This window comes from Ranitomeya imitator, chromosome 7 (assembly GCF_032444005.1).
Source record: "Ranitomeya imitator isolate aRanImi1 chromosome 7, aRanImi1.pri, whole genome shotgun sequence".
NCBI lineage: Eukaryota > Metazoa > Chordata > Amphibia > Anura > Dendrobatidae > Ranitomeya > Ranitomeya imitator.
This window is the reverse complement of record NC_091288.1, coordinates 188,456,761-188,478,823: the sequence shown is the minus strand read 5'-3', so window position 1 is coordinate 188,478,823 and position 22,063 is coordinate 188,456,761. Positions and strand designations below refer to the sequence as shown.

Sequence of the window (22,063 nt, the reverse complement as noted above, 5' to 3'; positions counted from 1 at the left end):
TTTGTGAAGGCAAAACCTGCTCTCTTAAACTTTCCTGGAGCTGTGAAACGCACCTGAAAATTTTCATTAAAAATACCTTAAAAATCTGGAAAAACGCAACGTGTGAACATAGCCTTACACTTTGCATGTATACCAGCTTATGGTTTTGTTTTTTCTTATTTTTAGTATTATAAATAGTACATGGATTTCGGGGCCTTATATAAGTTTACAAAGACCGTCAATTTAGGCTACAACTGTATGAGCGTAGTAGGCGTCTGTGAAAGCGCCTATATATTAGTCACCCTTGATTACGCTCTACCCATACCTATCAATAAGCAGAGTGACGCAATCACAGATAAGTTGTATATGTTTTATTGTTCCATCGATACGTTCAGTGACCATCAGTACATTCCACATGAGACATCACCCGACATCATCACATCCACCAAGCTGGTTCCTATGCCCCCTCACTGAGGGATGACATGGAGGTGGTGGGATGACGCCTCGCTCCTTATTATGTCTTCTACATTCGGGTTTTTCCTTGGTGAGTTCACTGAGCTGTGTGCACGCCTGGAATCCACTTCTTCTTTAGGAATGAACCAGTTCTTGGAATTCTATAACCATCGAAGACAAAGGGTTGGGTCGTCATCATCAACATTTTATCTCATAATAAGTACAATAATGTACAGTAAGAAACATCATAAACCAAGATGTTTAAAAGGCTTTTCTCATCTCATGCTGTCTCCCGGGATCTGCACCTATCTAGGTTTTTGCTTTGATGAGGCAGATATTTCAGATACCCCTTAAAAAACTAACCAGGGTATCATAATTATAATATTGGGATTGATGACACACCTGGGATCTCCAGAACATGGGGCCCCAATCTCATGGTCGCTTTGACCTCTCATGTGGTAGAGTAGCAAGAAAGACCATCTCTTACCCATCACATCCTCAGCTCATTGATTTAAATCGGAACGGTGTAATACCTAATTTCACCAGCAGTGGCACTGCAGGAAATATCAACGTTTGAAGGCAGATTCCACCGCCGCTCACTGATTTGTATGGGTTCCAGCAACAGGTTACTCTGATTTTATTTGTAACAGAAAGGTAATGTGAATGTTACCCCCCATTTGAATGTAAAATATTCTACAGTGGATATAGAAAGTCTACACACCCCTATTAAAAATTGCCAGGTTAATGTCATGTAAAAAAATCATATCAAGAAACATAATTTCAGAACTTTTTCCACTTTTAATGTCACCTATAATCTGTACGAATCAATTGAGAAAAAGAACTTAAAAAATTTTGAAGTGTAAAATTAAAAATAACTAAACTAAAATAATGTGGTTGCGTAAGTGTAAAAAATCTCTTATAGTTTACTGTGATTGTGTTCAGAATTAGCCATTCACACTTAAACATATGATAAGTAGTCAGTACACAGCTGCCATCATTCACGGTAATTCTCATTAAGATCATATAAAGTTTTGCAGTCCTAGTGGGATTTTCTTGAAATTTTCTTATTTGCATTTTACAGAAAAAGCCATGGTGCGTAAACAGCTTACAACACAGCAAAGGGATCCAATTTTTTTAAATTTATAAATCAGGAGAAAGGTACAAAAAATATTCCAAGTCCTTAGGAATACCATGGAATACAGTGAAGATGATCTTCAAGAAGTGGCACAACAGTGACATTACCTAGAACTGGACATCGCTCAACAAAATGACGAAAAGACAAGAGGAACATTGGTCAGGCAGGCTGCCAAGATACCTACAGCAACGTTAAAGGAGCTGAAGGAGTACTGATTGTGTACTACATGTGACAACAGTCTTCTGTATTCTTCATTTGCCGGGCCTGTGGGGTAGAATGGCAAGACGGAAGCCTTTTCTTACAAAGGAAAACCTTCAAGCCCAGCTATGTTTTGCCAAAACCTTCACGTTTGCCAAAAGCTTGTGGGAAAGTGTGTTATGGTCTAATGAGGCAAGAGATTTAATTTTTTTGTCCATCATTCCATTAGGTAAGTTTGGGGCAAAACCAACACTGCACATCACCAAAAGATCCCCATACCCACAGTGAGGCATGGTAGAGGCCATAATATATATTGGGGGTTGCTTTTTGTCAGCTGGAACTGGGGCTTTATTCAAGGTGAAGAGAATTATGAACAGTTCCAAACATCAGTCAATTTTGCATCAAAACATTAATTCTGCTAAAAAGATGAGGAATTTCACCTTTCAGCACAACAATGACCCTAAGAATACCCACAAATCAGCAAAAGAATGGCTTCGCCAGAAGAAGGTCAAAGGTTTGGAAAGGCTCAGCCAGAGTACAGATCTGAATCCAATTGAAAATTTGTAGGTGCCCTGAAAAGAGCGCTGTTCACGCAGTCTGACAGATTTGGAGCGTTACTGCAAGGAAGTGTGGGCAACAATTGCCAGTTCTCGATGTTCCATGCTGAAAGCCTCCTACTCTAATAGACTGAATGCTGCCATAAACTCAAAGGGTTCTACAGCCAGGTGCGTGTCAATCGCTGTCACAGAGTGTGAGATCGGGCCCATGCCGGAGGGGTGACCATTGATGCCAGCATCTAGTTCAGCTGGATGTACATGTGTAAAAGCACATTCAGCTGAAATGTATTGCTGCGCAGAGACCCGCTGGCTCCCTGCACTGCAATACACGCCGACGGACAATCCTTTGATCTTTTTTTTTACAGCTGCAGAACGGGGGACATCATATTGAGAATGGGCCCAACATGGGGGATATTATACCAGGAAGGGACCCAGGATGGGAGACATTATACCAGAAAGGGCCCGGGTGGGGAAAATTACACCAGAAAATGGCCCAGGATGGGGGACATCACACCAAGAAGGAGCCCAGAATGTGAGACATTATTACTGGTGAGGTGATGTGTACCGCTCACCTTCAGCTCCAATCTTCCCATCCCCATCGTGGTCGGCAGCAGACACAAATTCTCTAGTTTCTGTGTTAGTTAGTTCTCTGGCACTTGGCTCAAAACGCTGAAGAAAAAACCTTGAGGGGGAAAAATACAATAATGTGAGCTTCTTTGTGAATAATGAAGATTTCCTATGTGTTCCCACACCACTGTTTCCACCATCACATTCTACGCTGATGGATACAGGTCTGATGGGAACGTTCCCCTACAGGGGGCCATCACCTCTGTACTACAGAACAAGACCATGATGTTCCACGGAGAGCCAAAATGGGCAAAGTATGTTATTGGGGCTATTGATTTATGGGGCACGTACAAATACCAAGTGCTCATGAAGGATATTGTCTATGGAGTTTGCAATATTGTATGGGGGCAGACCATTCAGATTCACCTAATAAACCTAGCTAGAGCCCTGTAATTAAATACTGGGAATTGATGACATTTTAATTATGCAAAACAAGCTTTTTGCATTTACCCCTTTAACAGTAAGTTCAGACTATGTGTCCCCCATACTTTTCACTGCAGCCAAATTAACAACTTAACAATAGGGTTGAGCGAAACGGGTCGAAATTGTTCAAAAGTCGCCGACTTTTGGCAAGGTCGGGTTTCATGAAACCCGACCCGACCCCAGTGGGGGGTCGGCCATGAAGTCGGCGATCTTTTGAATCTGGAATCGGAATTCCGATCCCGATTCCCGATATGTTTAAGATATCGGGAATTGGTATCGGAATTCAGATTAAAGTGTAAAATATAGAATTAAAATAAAAAATATTGCAATACTTACCCTCTGACGCGCCCTGGTACTAACCGGCAGCCTTCCTCCTTCGAATCCGCGCTTCTAGGACCTTGCCGTGACGTCGCGGTGACGTCGCGGCTTGTGATTGGCCGCGCGGCCGCCCATGTGACCGCTCGCGCGGCCAATCACAAGCCGCGACGTCACCGAAGGTCCTGGAAGGGCTGATTCTTAGGAAGGAAGGCTGTCGGAAGGAAGCAGGGCGCTTCCGAGGGGGAGTATATACCTAATAGGAATATACTCACCCTCGGAAGCGCCCTGCTTCCTTCCGACAGCCTTCCTTCCTAAGAATCAGCCCTTCCAGGACCTTCGGTGACGTCGCGGGTGACGTCGCGGCTTGTGATTGGCCGCGCGAGCGGTCACATGGGCGGCCGCGCGGCCAATCACAAGCCGCGACGTCACCCGCGACGTCACCGAAGGTCCTGGAAGGCTGATTCTAAGGAAGGAAGGTTCCCGGTTAGTACCAGGGCGCGTCAGAGGGTAAGTATAAGGATATTTTTTATTTTAATTCTATATTTTACACTTAAATATGGATCCCAGGGCCTGAAGGAGAGTTTCCGCTCCTTCAGACCCTGGGAACCATGGAAACCCAATGCACTGCATTGGGTTTCGAGTTTCGGCCGACCCTGACCCCGACTTTTTTATAGGATCGGCCGATTTCACTCGACCCGACTTTTCCAAAAGTCGGGTTTCGTGAAACCCGACCCGATCCTATAAAAGTGAAGGTCGCTCAACCCTACTTAACAACTGTGTACCCGGCTGCGGCCACTATAGAAATGACGGAGCTTCTGTGTTCCAGGCAACGGTAACAGCTGATTGGTGGGAGTGCGAGTTGTTGCACCTCTAATCATCAGATACTGATGACCTATCCAGCCATCAATTAAAAAGTAATGGTCAACCCGTTTAAGCTTGCCCTAATAATAATGACTGTCCTGGTGATATTAGGATCACTAATAATAATGACTGTCCTGGTGATATTAGGATCGCTAATAATAATGACTGTCCTGGTGATATTAGGATCGCTAATAATAATGACTGTCCTGGTGATATTAGGGTCGCTAATAATAATGACTGTCCTGGTGATATTAGGGTCGCTAATAATAATGACTGTCCTGGTGATATTAGGATCGCTAATAATAATGACTGTCCTGGTGATATTAGGATCGCTAATAATAATGACTGTCCTGGTGATATTAGTGTCGCTAATAATAATGACTGTCCTGGTGATATTAGGGTCGCTAATAATAATGACTGTCCTGGTGATATTAGGATCACTAATAATAATGACTGTCCTGGTGGTATTAGGATCGCTAATAATAATGACTGTCCTGGTGATATTAGGGTCGCTAATAATAATGACTGTCCTGGTGATATTAGGGTCGCTAATAATAATGACTGTCCTGGTGATATTAGGGTCGCTAATAATAATGACTGTCCTGGTGATATTAGGGTCGCTAATAATAATGACTGTCCTGGTGATATTAGGGTCGCTAATAATAATGACTGTCCTGGTGATATTAGGATCGCTAATAATAATGACTGTCCTGGTGATATTAGGATCGCTAATAATAATGACTGTCCTGGTGATATTAGGGTCGCTAATAATAATGACTGTCCTGGTGATATTAGGGTCGCTAATAATAATGACTGTCCTGGTGATATTAGTGTCACTAATAACAATGACTGTCCTGGTGGTATTAGGGTCGCTAATAATAATGACTGTCCTGGTGATATTAGGATCGCTAATAATAATGACTGTCCTGGAGGTATTAGGGTCGCTAATAATAATGACTGTCCTGGTGATATTAGGGTCGCTAATAATAATGACTGTCCTGGTGATATTAGGGTCGCTAATAATAATGACTGTCCTGGTGATATTAGTGTCGCTAATAACAATGACTGTCCTGGTGGTATTAGGATCGCTAATAATAATGACTGTCCTGGTGATATTAGGGTCGCTAATAATAATGACTGTCCTGGTGATATTAGGGTCGCTAATAATAATGACTGTCCTGGTGATATTAGGGTCGCTAATAATAATGACTGTCCTGGTGATATTAGGGTCGCTAATAATAATGACTGTCCTGGTGGTATTAGGGTCGCTAATAATAATGACTGTCCTGGTGATATTAGGATCGCTAATAATAATGACTGTCCTGGTGATATTAGTGTCGCTAATAATAATGACTGTCCTGGTGATATTAGGATCGCTAATAATAATGACTGTCCTGGTGGTATTAGGATCGCTAATAATAATGACTGTCCTGGTGATATTAGGGTCGCTAATAATAATGACTGTCCTGGTGATATTAGGGTCGCTAATAATAATGACTGTCCTGGTGATATTAGGGTCGCTAATAATAATGACTGTCCTGGTGATATTAGTGTCGCTAATAATAATGACTGTCCTGGTGATATTAGGGTCGCTAATAATAATGACTGTCCTGGTGATATTAGGGTCACTAATAATAATGACTGTCCTGGTGATATTAGGATCACTAATAATAATGACTGTCCTGGTGATATTAGGATCGCTAATAATAATGACTGTCCTGGTGATATTAGGATCACTAATAATAATGACTGTCCTGGTGATATTAGTGTCGCTAATAATAATGACTGTCCTGGTGGTATTAGTGTCACTAATAACAATGACTGTCCTGGTGGTATTAGGATCACTAATAATAATGACTGTCCTGGTGATATTAGTGTCGCTAATAACAATGACTGTCCTGGTGGTATTAGGATCACTAATAATAATGACTGTCCTGGTGATATTAGGGTCGCTAATAATAATGACTGTCCTGGTGATATTAGTGTCGCTAATAATAATGACTGTCCTGGTGATATTAGTGTCGCTAATAACAATGACTGTCCTGGTGGTATTAGGATCACTAATAATAATGACTGTCCTGGTGATATTAGGGTCGCTAATAATAATGACTGTCCTGGTGATATTAGGATCGCTAATAATAATGACTGTCCTGGAGGTATTAGGGTCGCTAATAATAATGACTGTCCTGGTGATATTAGGATCGCTAATAATAATGACTGTCCTGGTGGTATTAGGATCACTAATAATAATGACTGTCCTGGTGATATTAGTGTCGCTAATAATAATGACTGTCCTGGTGGTATTAGTGTCGCTAATAATAATGACTGTCCTGGTGGTATTAGGATCACTAATAATAATGACTGTCCTGGTGATATTAGTGTCGCTAATAATAATGACTGTCCTGGTGATATTAGTGTCGCTAATAATAATGACTGTCCTGGTGGTATTAGGATCACTAATAATAATGACTGTCCTGGTGGTATTAGGGTCGCTAATAATAATGACTGTCCTGGTGATATTAGGGTCGCTAATAATAATGACTGTCCTGGTGGTATTAGGATCACTAATAATAATGACTGTCCTGGAGGTATTAGGGTCGCTAATAATAATGACTGTCCTGGTGATATTAGGATCGCTAATAATAATGACTGTCCTGGTGGTATTAGTGTCACTAATAACAATGATTGTCCTGGTGGTATTAGGATCACTAATAACAATGACTGTCCTGGTGGTATTAGTGTCGCTAATAACAATGACTGTCCTGGTGGTATTAGGATCACTAATAATAATGACTGTCCTGGTGATATTAGGATCGCTAATAATAATGACTGTCCTGGTGGTATTAGGATCACTAATAATAATGACTGTCCTGGTGATATTAGGGTCGCTAATAATAATGACTGTCCTGGTGATATTAGGATCGCTAATAATAATGACTGTCCTGGAGGTATTAGGGTCGCTAATAATAATGACTGTCCTGGTGATATTAGGATCGCTAATAATAATGACTGTCCTGGTGATATTAGGATCGCTAATAACAATGACTGTCCTGGTGATATTAGGATCCAGGGGCGTAACAACTGCGGTCGCAGGGGTCGCGACTGCGACGGGGCCCGCAGCGCTTTCAGGGCCCGTGCAGTCCAGAAAACAAGTAGCAGGGGAAACAAAGGACTAGGAGACAAGTCACGCACGCATCCTGCTGGCCACGCCCACAGCTTCCCCAGACTTTCAGCAGTGTGGGGCGAGTGGGCGTGTCCGTGAAGGACATGTGACCTAGCAGAACGGCTGGGCTGTCACTGACTGAAGCTGGAGAGATGAAAGAAGGCAGCAGCTGGTGAGTGATGTGCTGCTTACACCTGACACACACACACACACACACACACACACACACACACACACACACACACCTACCTGTTCTATGTGCACAGGACCTATGATGAGGTCACTGGAGGGGAGGAGTCAGGGGTCACATGATCAGTGGCCTCAGTGTATGCACTATGCAGGACTCTGCTGTGCTTGATTGTCATGGTGCTGAATGAGGGGATGTTTATGTAACAGAGCCGTGTGTGTACAAGGTGTACAGAGCGGAGCTGTGTATGTGTGTAGTGGAGCAATGTGTACGAGGTGTACGGAGCGGAGTCAGGTGTGTACGAGATCTACAAAGCTGAGCCGAGGGTGAAAGAGGTGAGCGGATTCGTGTATGTATGGGGTGTATGGAGTGGTGCTGCGTGTTTAAGAGGTGTATAGAGCGGAGCCGCGTGTGGACGGGGTGGACGGAGCGGAGAAGCGTGTGTGTGAGGTGTATGGGGCAAAGCTGCGTGTGTACAAGGTGTACGGAGCAGAGCCGTGTGTGTACAAGGTGTACGGAGCAGAGCCGCGTATGTACAAGGTGTACGGAGCAGAGCCGCGTGTGTACAAGGTGTACGGAGCAGAGCCGCGTGTGTACAAGGTGTACGGAGCAGAGCCGCGTGTGTACAAGGTGTACGGAGCAGAGCCGCGTGTGTACAAGGTGTACGGAGCAGAGCCGCGTGTGTACAAGGTGTACGGAGCAGAGCCGTGTGTGTACAAGGTGTACGGAGCAGAGCCGCGTGTGTACAAGGTGTACGGAGCAGAGCCATGTGTGTACAAGGTGTACGGAGCAGAGCCGCGTGTGTACAAGGTGTACGGAGCAGAGCCGCGTGTGTACAAGGTGTACGGAGCAGAGCCGCGTGTGTACAAGGTGTACGGAGCAGAGCCGCGTGTGTACAAGGTGTACGGAGCAGAGCCGTGTGTGTACAAGGTGTACGGAGCAGAGCCGCGTGTGTACAAGGTGTACGGAGCAGAGCCGTGTGTGTACAAGGTGTACGGAGCAGAGCCACGTGTGTACAAGGTGTACGGAGCAGAGCCGCGTGTGTACAAGGTGTACGGAGCAGAGCCGCGTGTGTACAAGGTGTACGGAGCAGAGCCGCGTGTGTACAAGGTGTACGGAGCAGAGCCGTGTGTGTACAAGGTGTACGGAGCAGAGCCACGTGTGTACAAGGTGTACGGAGCAGAGCCGCGTGTGTACAAGGTGTACGGAGCAGAGCCGTGTGTGTACAAGGTGTACGGAGCAGAGCCGTGTGTGTACAAGGTGTACGGAGCAGAGCCGTGTGTGTACGGGTTCTCGGAGCGAAGCCGTGTGTGTACAAGGTGTATGGAGCAGAGCCGTGTGTGTGCAAGGTGTACGGAGCAGAGCCGTGTGTGTACGGATTCTCGGAGCGAAGCCGTGTGTGTACAAGGTGTATGGAGCAGAGCCGTGTGTGTACAAGGTGTACGGAGCAGAGCCGTGTGTGTACAAGGTGTACGGAGCAGAGCCACGTGTGTACAAGGTGTACGGAGCAGAGCCGCGTGTGTACAAGGTGTACGGAGCAGAGCCGCGTGTGTACAAGGTGTACGGAGCAGAGCCGCGTGTGTACAAGGTGTACGGAGCAGAGCCGCGTGTGTACAAGGTGTACGGAGCAGAGCCGTGTGTGTACTGGTTCTCGGAGCGAAGCCGTGTGTGTACGGGCTGTACACGGCTGTGGGCAGAGCCCAGCATGTGCACTGTGGGGGAGTATTGTGTGTACTCGCCAGCATCAGAATGTGCAGTGCGCATGCTCCGGAGCCGACCAGTACACCGAATACACCCCCACACTGCACAGGTCCGGAAATGACGCACTGCAGCGTCATACCAGGAAGAAACAGCACACAAATTTCAAATGGCGGGAGTGCGCTTGGAATTAGAGCGAGGGAGGACATATTACTATAGGGACATGTTAGTTATAAAATCATTTTTCTCAGCGAGTACAGGGCAGTATTAGGTCAGACTACACAACATTGCAACACGACTATAGTGTGCGAAATGAATAGGGAAAATGTGAATTTCGGTGGGAAATATTTTGGCGAAGGGGGGGGGCCCATTTGAAAGTTCGCATCGGGGCCCCTCACTTTGTAGTTACGCCACTGTTAGGATCACTAATAATAATGACTGTCCTGGTGATATTAGTGTCGCTAATAATAATGACTGTCCTGGTGATATTAGGGTCGCTAATAATAATGACTGTCCTGGTGGTATTAGGGTCGCTAATAATAATGACTGTCCTGGTGATATTAGGGTCGCTAATAATAATGACTGTCCTGGTGATATTAGGATCGCTAATAACAATGACTGTCCTGGTGATATTAGGATCACTAATAATAATGACTGTCCTGGTGATATTAGGGTCGCTAATAATAATGACTGTCCTGGTGGTATTAGGGTCGCTAATAATAATGACTGTCCTGGTGATATTAGGGTCGCTAATAATAATGACTGTCCTGGTGATATTAGGGTCGCTAATAATAATGACTGTCCTGGTGATATTAGGGTCGCTAATAATAATGACTGTCCTGGTGATATTAGGGTCGCTAATAATAATGACTGTCCTGGTGATATTAGGGTCGCTAATAATAATGACTGTCCTGGTGATATTAGGATCGCTAATAATAATGACTGTCCTGGTGATATTAGGATCGCTAATAATAATGACTGTCCTGGTGGTATTAGGATCGCTAATAATAATGACTGTCCTGGTGGTATTAGGATCGCTAATAATAATGACTGTCCTGGTGATATTAGGATCGCTAATAATAATGACTGTCCTGGTGATATTAGGGTCGCTAATAATAATGACTGTCCTGGTGATATTAGGGTCGCTAATAATAATGACTGTCCTGGTGATATTAGGGTCGCTAATAATAATGACTGTCCTGGTGATATTAGGATCGCTAATAATAATGACTGTCCTGGTGATATTAGGATCGCTAATAATAATGACTGTCCTGGTGATATTAGGGTCGCTAATAATAATGACTGTCCTGGTGATATTAGGGTCGCTAATAATAATGACTGTCCTGGTGGTATTAGGGTCGCTAATAATAATGACTGTCCTGGTGATATTAGGATCGCTAATAATAATGACTGTCCTGGTGATATTAGGGTCGCTAATAATAATGACTGTCCTGGTGATATTAGGATCACTAATAATAATGACTGTCCTGGTGATATTAGGATCGCTAATAATAATGACTGTCCTGGTGATATTAGGATCACTAATAATAATGACTGTCCTGGTGATATTAGGGTCGCTAATAATAATGACTGTCCTGGAGGTATTAGGATCGCTAATAATAATGACTGTCCTGGTGATATTAGGGTCGCTAATAATAATGACTGTCCTGGAGGTATTAGGATCGCTAATAATAATGACTGTCCTGGTGATATTAGGGTCGCTAATAATAATGACTGTCCTGGTGATATTAGGATCACTAATAATAATGACTGTCCTGGTGGTATTAGGGTCGCTAATAATAATGACTGTCCTGGAGGTATTAGGATCACTAATAATAATGACTGTCCTGGTGATATTAGGATCACTAATAATAATGACTGTCCTGGTGATATTAGGGTCGCTAATAACAATGACTGTCCTGGTGGTATTAGGATCGCTAATAATAATGACTGTCCTGGTGATATTAGGATCGCTAATAATAATGACTGTCCTGGTGATATTAGGATCGCTAATAATAATGACTGTCCTGGTGGTATTAGGATCGCTAATAATAATGACTGTCCTGGTGGTATTAGGGTCGCTAATAATAATGACTGTCCTGGTGGTATTAGGGTCGCTAATAATAATGACTGTCCTGGAGGTATTAGGATCGCTAATAATAATGACTGTCCTGGTGATATTAGGGTCGCTAATAATAATGACTGTCCTGGTGGTATTAGGGTCGCTAATAATAATGACTGTCCTGGTGATATTAGGATCACTAATAATAATGACTGTCCTGGTGGTATTAGGGTCGCTAATAATAATGACTGTCCTGGAGGTATTAGGATCGCTAATAATAATGACTGTCCTGGTGATATTAGGGTCGCTAATAATAATGACTGTCCTGGTGATATTAGGGTCGCTAATAATAATGACTGTCCTGGTGATATTAGGGTCGCTAATAATAATGACTGTCCTGGTGGTATTAGGGTCGCTAATAATAATGACTGTCCTGGTGGTATTAGGGTCGCTAATAATAATGACTGTCCTGGTGATATTAGGATCGCTAATAACAATGACTGTCCTGGTGGTATTAGTGTCGCTAATAACAATGACTGTCCTGGTGGTATTAGGATCACTAATAATAATGACTGTCCTGGTGATATTAGGATCGCTAATAATAATGACTGTCCTGGTGATATTAGGATCGCTAATAATAATGACTGTCCTGGTGATATTAGGATCGCTAATAATAATGACTGTCCTGGTGATATTAGGATCGCTAATAACAATGACTGTCCTGGTGATATTAGTGTCGCTAATAACAATGACTGTCCTGGTGGTATTAGGATCGCTAATAATAATGACTGTCCTGGTGATATTAGTGTCGCTAATAACAATGACTGTCCTGGTGATATTAGGATCGCTAATAATAATGACTGTCCTGGAGGTATTAGGATCGCTAATAATAATGACTGTCCTGGTGATATTAGGATCGCTAATAATAATGACTGTCCTGGTGATATTAGTGTCGCTAATAACAATGACTGTCCTGGTGATATTAGGATCGCTAATAATAATGACTGTCCTGGTGGTATTAGGGTCGCTAATAATAATGACTGTCCTGGTGATATTAGGGTCGCTAATAATAATGACTGTCCTGGTGATATTAGGATCGCTAATAATAATGACTGTCCTGGTGGTATTAGGATCGCTAATAATAATGACTGTCCTGGTGATATTAGGGTCGCTAATAATAATGACTGTCCTGGTGATATTAGGATCGCTAATAATAATGACTGTCCTGGTGGTATTAGGATCGCTAATAATAATGACTGTCCTGGTGATATTAGGGTCGCTAATAATAATGACTGTCCTGGAGGTATTAGGATCGCTAATAATAATGACTGTCCTGGTGATATTAGGATCGCTAATAATAATGACTGTCCTGGTGATATTAGGATCGCTAATAATAATGACTGTCCTGGTGGTATTAGGGTCGCTAATGATAATGACTGTCCTGGTGGTATTAGGGTCGCTAATAATAATGACTGTCCTGGAGGTATTAGGATCGCTAATAATAATGACTGTCCTGGTGATATTAGGGTCGCTAATAATAATGACTGTCCTGGTGATATTAGGATCGCTAATAATAATGACTGTCCTGGTGATATTAGTGTCGCTAATAACAATGACTGTCCTGGTGATATTAGGGTCGCTAATAACAATGACTGTCCTGGTGGTATTAGGGTCGCTAATAATAATGACTGTCCTGGTGATATTAGGGTCGCTAATAATAATGACTGTCCTGGTGATATTAGGGTCGCTAATAATAATGACTGTCCTGGTGGTATTAGGGTCGCTAATAATAATGACTGTCCTGGAGGTATTAGGATCGCTAATAATAATGACTGTCCTGGTGATATTAGGGTCGCTAATAATAATGACTGTCCTGGTGATATTAGGATCGCTAATAATAATGACTGTCCTGGTGATATTAGTGTCGCTAATAATAATGACTGTCCTGGTGATATTAGTGTCGCTAATAACAATGACTGTCCTGGTGGTATTAGGGTCGCTAATAATAATGACTGTCCTGGTGATATTAGGGTCGCTAATAATAATGACTGTCCTGGTGATATTAGGGTCGCTAATAATAATGACTGTCCTGGTGGTATTAGGGTCGCTAATAACAATGACTGTCCTGGTGATATTAGTGTCGCTAATAACAATGACTGTCCTGGTGATATTAGGATCGCTAATAATAATGACTGTCCTGGTGATATTAGTGTCGCTAATAACAATGACTGTCCTGGTGATATTAGGATCGCTAATAATAATGACTGTCCTGGTGATATTAGGGTCGCTAATAATAATGACTGTCCTGGTGATATTAGGGTCGCTAATAATAATGACTGTCCTGGTGATATTAGTGTCGCTAATAACAATGACTGTCCTGGTGATATTAGGGTCGCTAATAATAATGACTGTCCTGGTGATATTAGTGTCGCTAATAACAATGACTGTCCTGGTGATATTAGTGTCGCTAATAATAATGACTGTCCTGGTGATATTAGGATCGCTAATAATAATGACTGTCCTGGTGATATTAGGGTCGCTAATAATAATGACTGTCCTGGTGGTATTAGGGTCGCTAATAACAATGACTGTCCTGGTGATATTAGGATCGCTAATAATAATGACTGTCCTGGTGATATTAGCATTATATATCTGTATAAGACGCACTACGGCTTACTTGAGCTCTTCCTCTTCGATGAACCCGCTCTGATCATTATCTAGAATTCGGAAGACCTCTTTCACTTGAGCGCCAGTCTTTTTAGTCAGTCCACAAGTTTGGAAGAATTTTTTGAAATTAAAGGATTCAGGGGCTGAAAATCACAGGAAAAACAAAACAAAACACTTAAGTATTTTTTCATCAATTATTCCTGATATTATCACCTATCCAAAAGGATCCCAAATCCCGGCTCTAAACTATCCCGCTGCGCGGCTGCAGCAGAGCAGTAACTGCACTCCGCTTTTTCCATCAGTCCTTCAGGGAATGAATGGAGCGGTGCGGCACGTAGCTTAGCCACTGATCCGTTCCGACACAGCATTATAGAACCCAGCGCAATGCTCGGACTGGCCGTCGGCTTTCCCTACCCGAGCATGACAGCACGTATTTCTATGCAGCTCTCACGCTCAGGTATGGAGAGCCGATGGCCAGTCCGAGGATTGGGTTGCGATCCTCGTCTGATTTATTTGGCCATCTGACTGTTAATAAACTCTTATTATGAACATATTTTCAGACAGGATACATATACAAGATTTCATGTAACTTCAAAAATCACCAACGGGAATAATCTATAATATAACGCTGGGAGCGTCACTCTGTCCGAAGCCTTTATAGACTGAGCAGGCACGACGCTCCTAGCGTTACAATATAGCCAGTGTCAGGAAAAAAAAAATGGTGCCGGAAAGTGCAGACTGCCGGGAGCAGGGGGACAACCCGGACGTGGGGACACCGTGCACATGATTGCGCCCTGATGATACTGTGGCACTTCATGCCACAGCAATTTGTTACTTACGCCACCTGATTCCTTTCCGCCGCCATTTTCTTGGTCCTGCTGCCAGAATCGGCGCCTGCGCAGTCCGCGCTTTCCGGCGCCATTTTCTTGAAGACACACAGCAGGCGCCGATTCCGGCAGCAGGACCAAGAAAATGGCGGCGGAAAGGAATCAGGTAGCGTGTGCACAGGATCCCGCCCTCATTACGCTGTGGCACTTCATGCCACAGCAATTTCTTACTTTTAGGCCCCCTGACTCCGGGCCATGAATGTCTCCCTGCTCCCGGAATCGGCGCATGCGCAGTCCGCGCTTTCCGGCGCCATTTTGTTGGATACCTCAGTGTGTCTTCAAGAAAATGGCGCCGGAAAGCGCAGACTGCGCAGGCGCCAATTCCTGAAGCAGCAGTCCGCACTTTTCGGCTCCATTTTCTTTAATACTGCAGTCTGTCCTCAACGGCGCCGATTCCTGAAGCAGCAGTCCGCACTTTTCGGCACCATCTATAATATAAGGCTGGGAGCGTCACTCTGTCGGAAGCCTTTATAGACTGCGCAAGCGCCGGCGCAGTCTGGACCCCACAGAGCAACGCTCCCAGGAGATCGCGGTGTGCGTAAGCACTGAACGCACACCGCGATCTCCAACGGATAGCAGGGAAGCACCAGGAGGGTGAGTATGCTATATTCATCTGTCCCATTCCAGCGCTGCCCGCCGCTCCGTCCTCCACATCCTCTGCCTGTGATGTTCACAGTTCAGAGGGCGCGATGACGCGCTTAATGCGCGCCACCTTCTGACTGAACAGTCACAGCCAGAGGACCCGGAACACGGAGCGGCACGCAGCGCTGGATCAGGACCAGGTGAGTATAGCAAGTGCTGGGGGGCCTGAGCTAGCGGCGACTCCGGCACCTGACCCCCACAGCGCGCCGGTGTCCCCGCCTGCTCAGGCCCCCCAGCACTCGGCGCCCAGCGACGATAGGTGAGTATGTTATTTTTTTTTATATATCGCAGCAGCATACGGGGCATATAATACTATGGAGCATCTTATGGGGCCATCAACCATAATGGATCAGTGTACGGGGCATATACTATGGAGCATCTTATGGGGGCCATAAACCATAATGGAGCAGTGTACAGGGCATATAATATGGAGCATCTTATGGGGGCCATAAACCTTTATGGAGCAGTGTACGAGGCATATACTATGGAGCATCTTAGGGGGGCCATAAACCTTTATGGAGCAGCGTATGGGGCATATGGATGGGAGCAGCAAATTACAGAACGGTGGCGCAGGATGGGAGCAGCACATGACAGAACGGGGGCGCAGGATGGGAGCAGCACATGACAGAACGGGGTTGCAGGATGGGAGCAGCACATGACAGGATAGGGGCGCAAGATGGGAGCAGCACATGACAGAATAGGGCAGCACATGACAGAACGGGGGTGCAGGATGGCAGCAGCACATGACAGAACGGGGGTGCAGGATGGAAGCAGCACATGACAGAACGGGGGCGCAGGATGGGAGCAGCACATGACAGAACAGGGGAGCAGGATGGCAGCAGCACATGACAGAACGGGGGCGCAGGATGGGAGCAGCACATGACAGAACGGGGGCGCAGGATGGCAGCAGCACATGACGGAACGGGGGTGCGGGATGGAAGCAGCACATAACAGAACGGGGGTGCGGGATGGGAGCAGCACATGACAGAATGGGGGTGCAGAATGGAAGCAGCACATGATAGAACGGGGGCGCAGGATGGGAGCAGCACATGACAGGATAGGGGCGCAGGATGGGAGCAGCAAATGACAGAATGGAGGCGCAGGATGGGTGCAGCACATATCAGAATGGAGGAGCAGGATGGGTGCAGCACATGTCAGAATGGAGGCGCAGGATGGGTGCAGCACATGTCAGAATGGGGGCGCAGGATGGGAGCAGCACATGTCAGAATGGGGGCGCAGAATGGGAGCAGCACATGACAGAATGGGGGCGCAGGATGGGTGCAGCACATGACAGGATGGGGGCGCAGGATGGAGCAGCACATGACAGGATGGGGGCGCAGGATGGAGCAGCACATGACAGGATGGGGGCGCAGGATGGAGCAGCTCATGACAGGATGGGGGCGCAGGATGGAGCAGCACATGACAGGATGGGGGCGCAGGATGGAGCAGGACATACCAGGATGGAGACCATATACCAATATAAATGGTCGCCACCCGGGCGTAGAACGGGTTCAGTAGCTAGTGTAGAATATCTGATGTGAAGATCTGACTCAAAAAGGAAACACTTTATCCAGCTAAACGCACCAAAAACTGACTCTCACGACTTGCACCATATTTATTATGTTTTCAGACATTTTTTGTGGTTGTGGCTGGGAGTATATAGAGTGGGATGTATTTATATGTGGGGGAAGCACAGTGGCTCAGTGGTTAGCACTGTATAGTTGATCAGTGGTTAGCGCCGTTTATTTTCAGCATTGTGGTCCTGGGTTTCATATCCCACCAAGTACAACATCTGCAAGGAGTTTGTATGTTCTCCCCATGTTTATGTGGGTTTCCTCTTGGTTCTCCAGTTTCCTCCCACACTCCAAAGATAAACTGATAGGGAACGTAGATTGTGAGCCCCATCGGGGACAGCGATGATAATGTGTGTAAAGCGCTGGAGAATAATAATAATAATAATCTAAAAAATAATACCGAGTGGCAAAATTTAGGTACAAATTTCTGGCACAAAGTAAGTCAACTAATAGGTGGCGCAAACTAAGACTAGACAGTATAAAGATACATCAGATTTAGCAAACATTCACTGAAAAGGACGTAAAATTCAAACAACATCACAGAATAAAGACTGCCGCAATTACCACCACTTGTTCACAGTGCTCCATGGTAAAGGCGGGGGCATCATAGGTGCGAAATGCTGATGAAACGACCACTCACACAATGACCATTCATGGTGGGGTGGTGACCTAGCATAATAAATGCACTGGGATAAGGCTTATATTGGGCGCCAGTCACACAGGAACGTGTGATGTACAGGGTCTGGCCTACAGCCTATTGGTGACACCCAGGTGAGCTGCTCAGCACTATATAAGTGCACCCCACAGGGCCACATGGGAAGCCCATGTACTGAAAGACATGTGCGTGAACAAGTCCTTGAGCTTCTTGTGAACTGCAGTTTTATGACCCAGGAAAGCTCCAGGCGCATAGACCCAACCTTTCCATCGGGCCCCATTCGTTGTAGGGAGTAGCGTAGCAGATTACGCACATTTTGTTTTTGTTTTTTTTACTTTGGTGTCCTGTGTCCCAGTATGAAATAGGTCACTGCCTTTCTTTGGATGAACATGTTTAGAAATGTACATTATCCCTCCTAGGGAAGACTTGTAATTTTGCTTTTCTTTGTTTCATGGAACATTAGGAAAATAAAAAATCTTGACTTTACCTTGGCATTCTCTCAGGGCAGCGGCAATATCGGAAGCGCTGAGGATATCCGTGAGGGTCATGTTGAATCTGTTAAGAGACACCATGAAAGTAGGAAACATGGGTAATATACGTGCACTCACGAAAAAGTCCTTCTATACCGCTCCCCTTATAAATCATGAAAAGTCCCTTTTAATTAGACGATGTGCAGTATACAGATAACTCCCATTAATTTACCTTTATCACCAAAAGAAGGCTCATTTCATCATATATTTCCCCAACAGAATAGTGTGAAATGAAATATCATCTAAAGCAGGGGTGGGGAATCTTTTTTTTTCTGCCAGGGGCCATTTGGATGTTTATACCATTCTTCGGGGGCCGGACAAGTTGCGCCCTACCTCCACCCACAAGGTACGTCCTCCCGCTGGTATTGGTGTCAGGGTGTAATTTTTGATTGCTTAGTAGTCAATGCTGCGTGTGCGTGCTCACAGAGCAAGAAGAAATTAATGGGCCCGTGGTCAGCAAAATACAACTACAGGCCCAAGTACTGCAGTCCCCAGAAATCTGCTTGGGGGCCGGATTAAAGGTCATCGACGGCTATAAACGGCCCGCGGGACTGAGGTTACCCACTTTGTTGCCTCCCTTGACCTTCAGGACACTTCCATACTGCAACCCTATTACTGTAGCTATATCTACCTATTGTGATTATTACTTTATTCTCAGATTCTTCATGTTCTCAATAACTTGCTCGTTATATTAGATCTAATTACCGTAATTCATATCTTTTTGTGGAAACTATTATTTCAAAATTGAAAGTTTTCAAGAAAAACAGAATTTATAAAAATTTTAACATTACATTGCTATAGGGAATAAATCAAGGAAATGATGAGATTTAGTTTATTTATTATAATATGAATAGGTTCTGTAGGATATATGATTTTATGTGACCTTCCTAAGAAGGCTTTACACTAAAAAAAAAAAAACATGCAACATTGCCCAACTCTGTACCCTCTTATTTGTGGATGTCGTGCAGTGATAAGGTCAGTACATGCAATGTAGGGTTGTTTCATACACTTCATAGTATAGGAGGAAGGCAGTGCGTGTATAGACTCAGTTTAGTGTGTGGTGGAGGGAATATATATATTTTTCTATTTTACAAATATAATAATCAAAAGCTCTTTTTGTGAAAAATAAGAGAGCTAATTCAAGAAAATAGGAAATCCCTCTGTGGAACTCCTGAAGAAGAAAGAACACTGCGAAACGCGTAGAGAAAAAACCGCACTGATACCCTTTCATGAATTGGAGACAATATCAGCAGCGCTGGTGACCCACAACTTCAAAATTATTTTAATAAAGGAAAATACATATCCTTAAGAAGCCCTTAAAGAGGTTGTCTGAGGTTCATAAATGGGTAAAATTACAAAGTGATTCTAAAAACAAACAACTTTTCAGTTTACACCCTAATTAAAAATTCTATCCTTTCCCGAGAAGGGAAGGATTTTTAATTTTGTAGAGGCCAACTCATTGCCTGGGTTAACGAACACCCTGTAAGCCCAGTCTGTCCAGTTACCTAAGAAAGGAGCGGTTGGCACGAGCAATCTCTATACGTTACCGCCTGCTCGCGCCACTCTGATTTCTAGATCGGTGTCCCTGTGTTTCTCCCATGCAGCTGCCTTTGCTTGGAGCCTGGGAGTGTGCATGGTGTGGACCAGTGGCGTGACGCACTGCCCCCTGACAAAGCTGGAAGCTGCACTCTCCCGAAGATACAACTTAAAGAGGTTGTCCACTACTGTAACATTCCTCAGGATAGGTCGTCTATGTAGGGGTGCGACCCCCTAGTACCCCCCGACGATCAGTTGGTCTTGGTGGCCGGAAGTACTCAGTTATGGAGCTGCTCCGTCTAGTGGCCGCGGCCGGGTACTGCACATCCACTCTTTATGGATTTGAATAGGAGGCTGATGTGCATTACCGCCCGCGGCCACTATCAGTAGACGGAGCAGCTCCATAGCTGACCACTTCTGGCTACTACCGGCGCCGAGAGCAGCTGATCGGCGGGGTACCGGGTGTCGCACCCCCACAGATCGGACATCAATGACCTATCCTAACGATAGCTCATCAATGTTAAAGCAATAGACAACATCTTTAACAAAACCCTTTTAAGCAGAATTAATTTTCAAATATAGTCAAGTCACTAAAATTTATGGTTATAATTAATAGTAATATAGTAGAAATAATAAAGATTCTTATCTCTGTAATTGAATAAAATAGACTTTTTTTATTAAAATGTTATTTGAAAAAGAAAAAAATACACAATCTATATTTTGAAGGCTTATATAACAGGCTATTGGTTTATGGTTGTCCTTTAGTTATAAACAGTTTTTCCATATGTACGTTTTTGGCAAACTTTTTTTCTATATATTTATTAAGTGCTTTTATCATCCATTATGGGAATTTTTATTTTTTTTTGACCAAGGACATCCCCATCCTCCACCAACTTAGTGTCTCCTCCCGGCAGCTGGCTCAGAGTCACCATATTGATACTGAGGACAGAGAAGACCCCTGATCCACCTAGCACAGGATGCACCAGAACTGACGAGCTCAAGTGACCCCACAGCCCAAGCCTCCCATGGTAGCTAGGATTACCGGTGTGCGCCACAGCGCGCCGCAGCACCCCGCCAAACTTTTTTCCATGCCTTTTTAAAAAAAATAAAAATAAAAAAAAATAAGCATGCATTTATATTTAAATTACTGTTAAAATTTTGTTAACAACATAGTCAAATGTTTCTCAGCTTTTATACTATTTTTATAGATACAAATAGCATTTTTTTAAGGTAATTATCAATTAGGCGTATGTGCTTAAAATATGGAGAGAAAAAAACAAAATGAAAAAGAAAAAAAAAGAAATGAAAAAAAAAGAAGATACAAGTATGAAAAAACGACATCTATATTCTAACCCAGCAGAAAGAAGCGTCTTACTGTACCTTGAATTGTCGAGGACGAGGATGGCTGTAGGTACGGTGATAGAACTGGAGATGGAAGGAAAAAGACCGGTTTATATAGGATTCCACAGGTGACAATAAGCGTTCCTTGGGTTACCAATTCAGGGATCAAGTGCACGATTTGGTGACAAGCTCATGTTTCTTACCCAACTAATCAACCTCTGCTATTTATACCTGCATGGAATACACATGGACCTATGGGTAGTTCTTAAGAAAGGTTTTATGTCCATTGTTATCGATAACGTTATCCCAATACCTTCCTACGACTAATCTTAATCTTGGGTCACATGCATTGTATCTGTTGCTGAACCCAAGACATATATATGTATTTTGTATTTATTATAGTGTTTTGTATATTCAGATTTTACTTTAATTTTAGGTCAATATTAATATTAGGTCAATATTTCACAACGGAAAGTTAGAGTTTCACGCATAGCGGAAAGGAAGGCATCCATTTTTTATGCACGTAGTATATACAGGTTTACTTAATCCCTGTGGCTAGCTCACCCTATC

At 44.1% G+C, this 22,063-nt stretch overlaps 1 protein-coding gene across 1 annotated transcript; it reads right to left on the bottom strand.

The window, feature by feature from the left end:
* Positions 1-335: 335 nt before the first annotated feature.
* Positions 336-21,577, bottom strand: LOC138645148 (parvalbumin, thymic CPV3-like). The gene is made up of 5 exons (XM_069734227.1): positions 21,533-21,577; positions 18,574-18,641; positions 14,339-14,471; positions 2,895-3,004; positions 336-593 (listed from the first exon to the last, which is right to left on the bottom strand). The coding sequence occupies exons 2-5, from the start codon at positions 18,632-18,634 to the stop codon at positions 568-570; spliced, it is 330 nt and encodes a 109-aa protein (XP_069590328.1). The 5' UTR covers positions 18,635-18,641; positions 21,533-21,577; the 3' UTR covers positions 336-567.
* Positions 21,578-22,063: the final 486 nt, after the last annotated feature.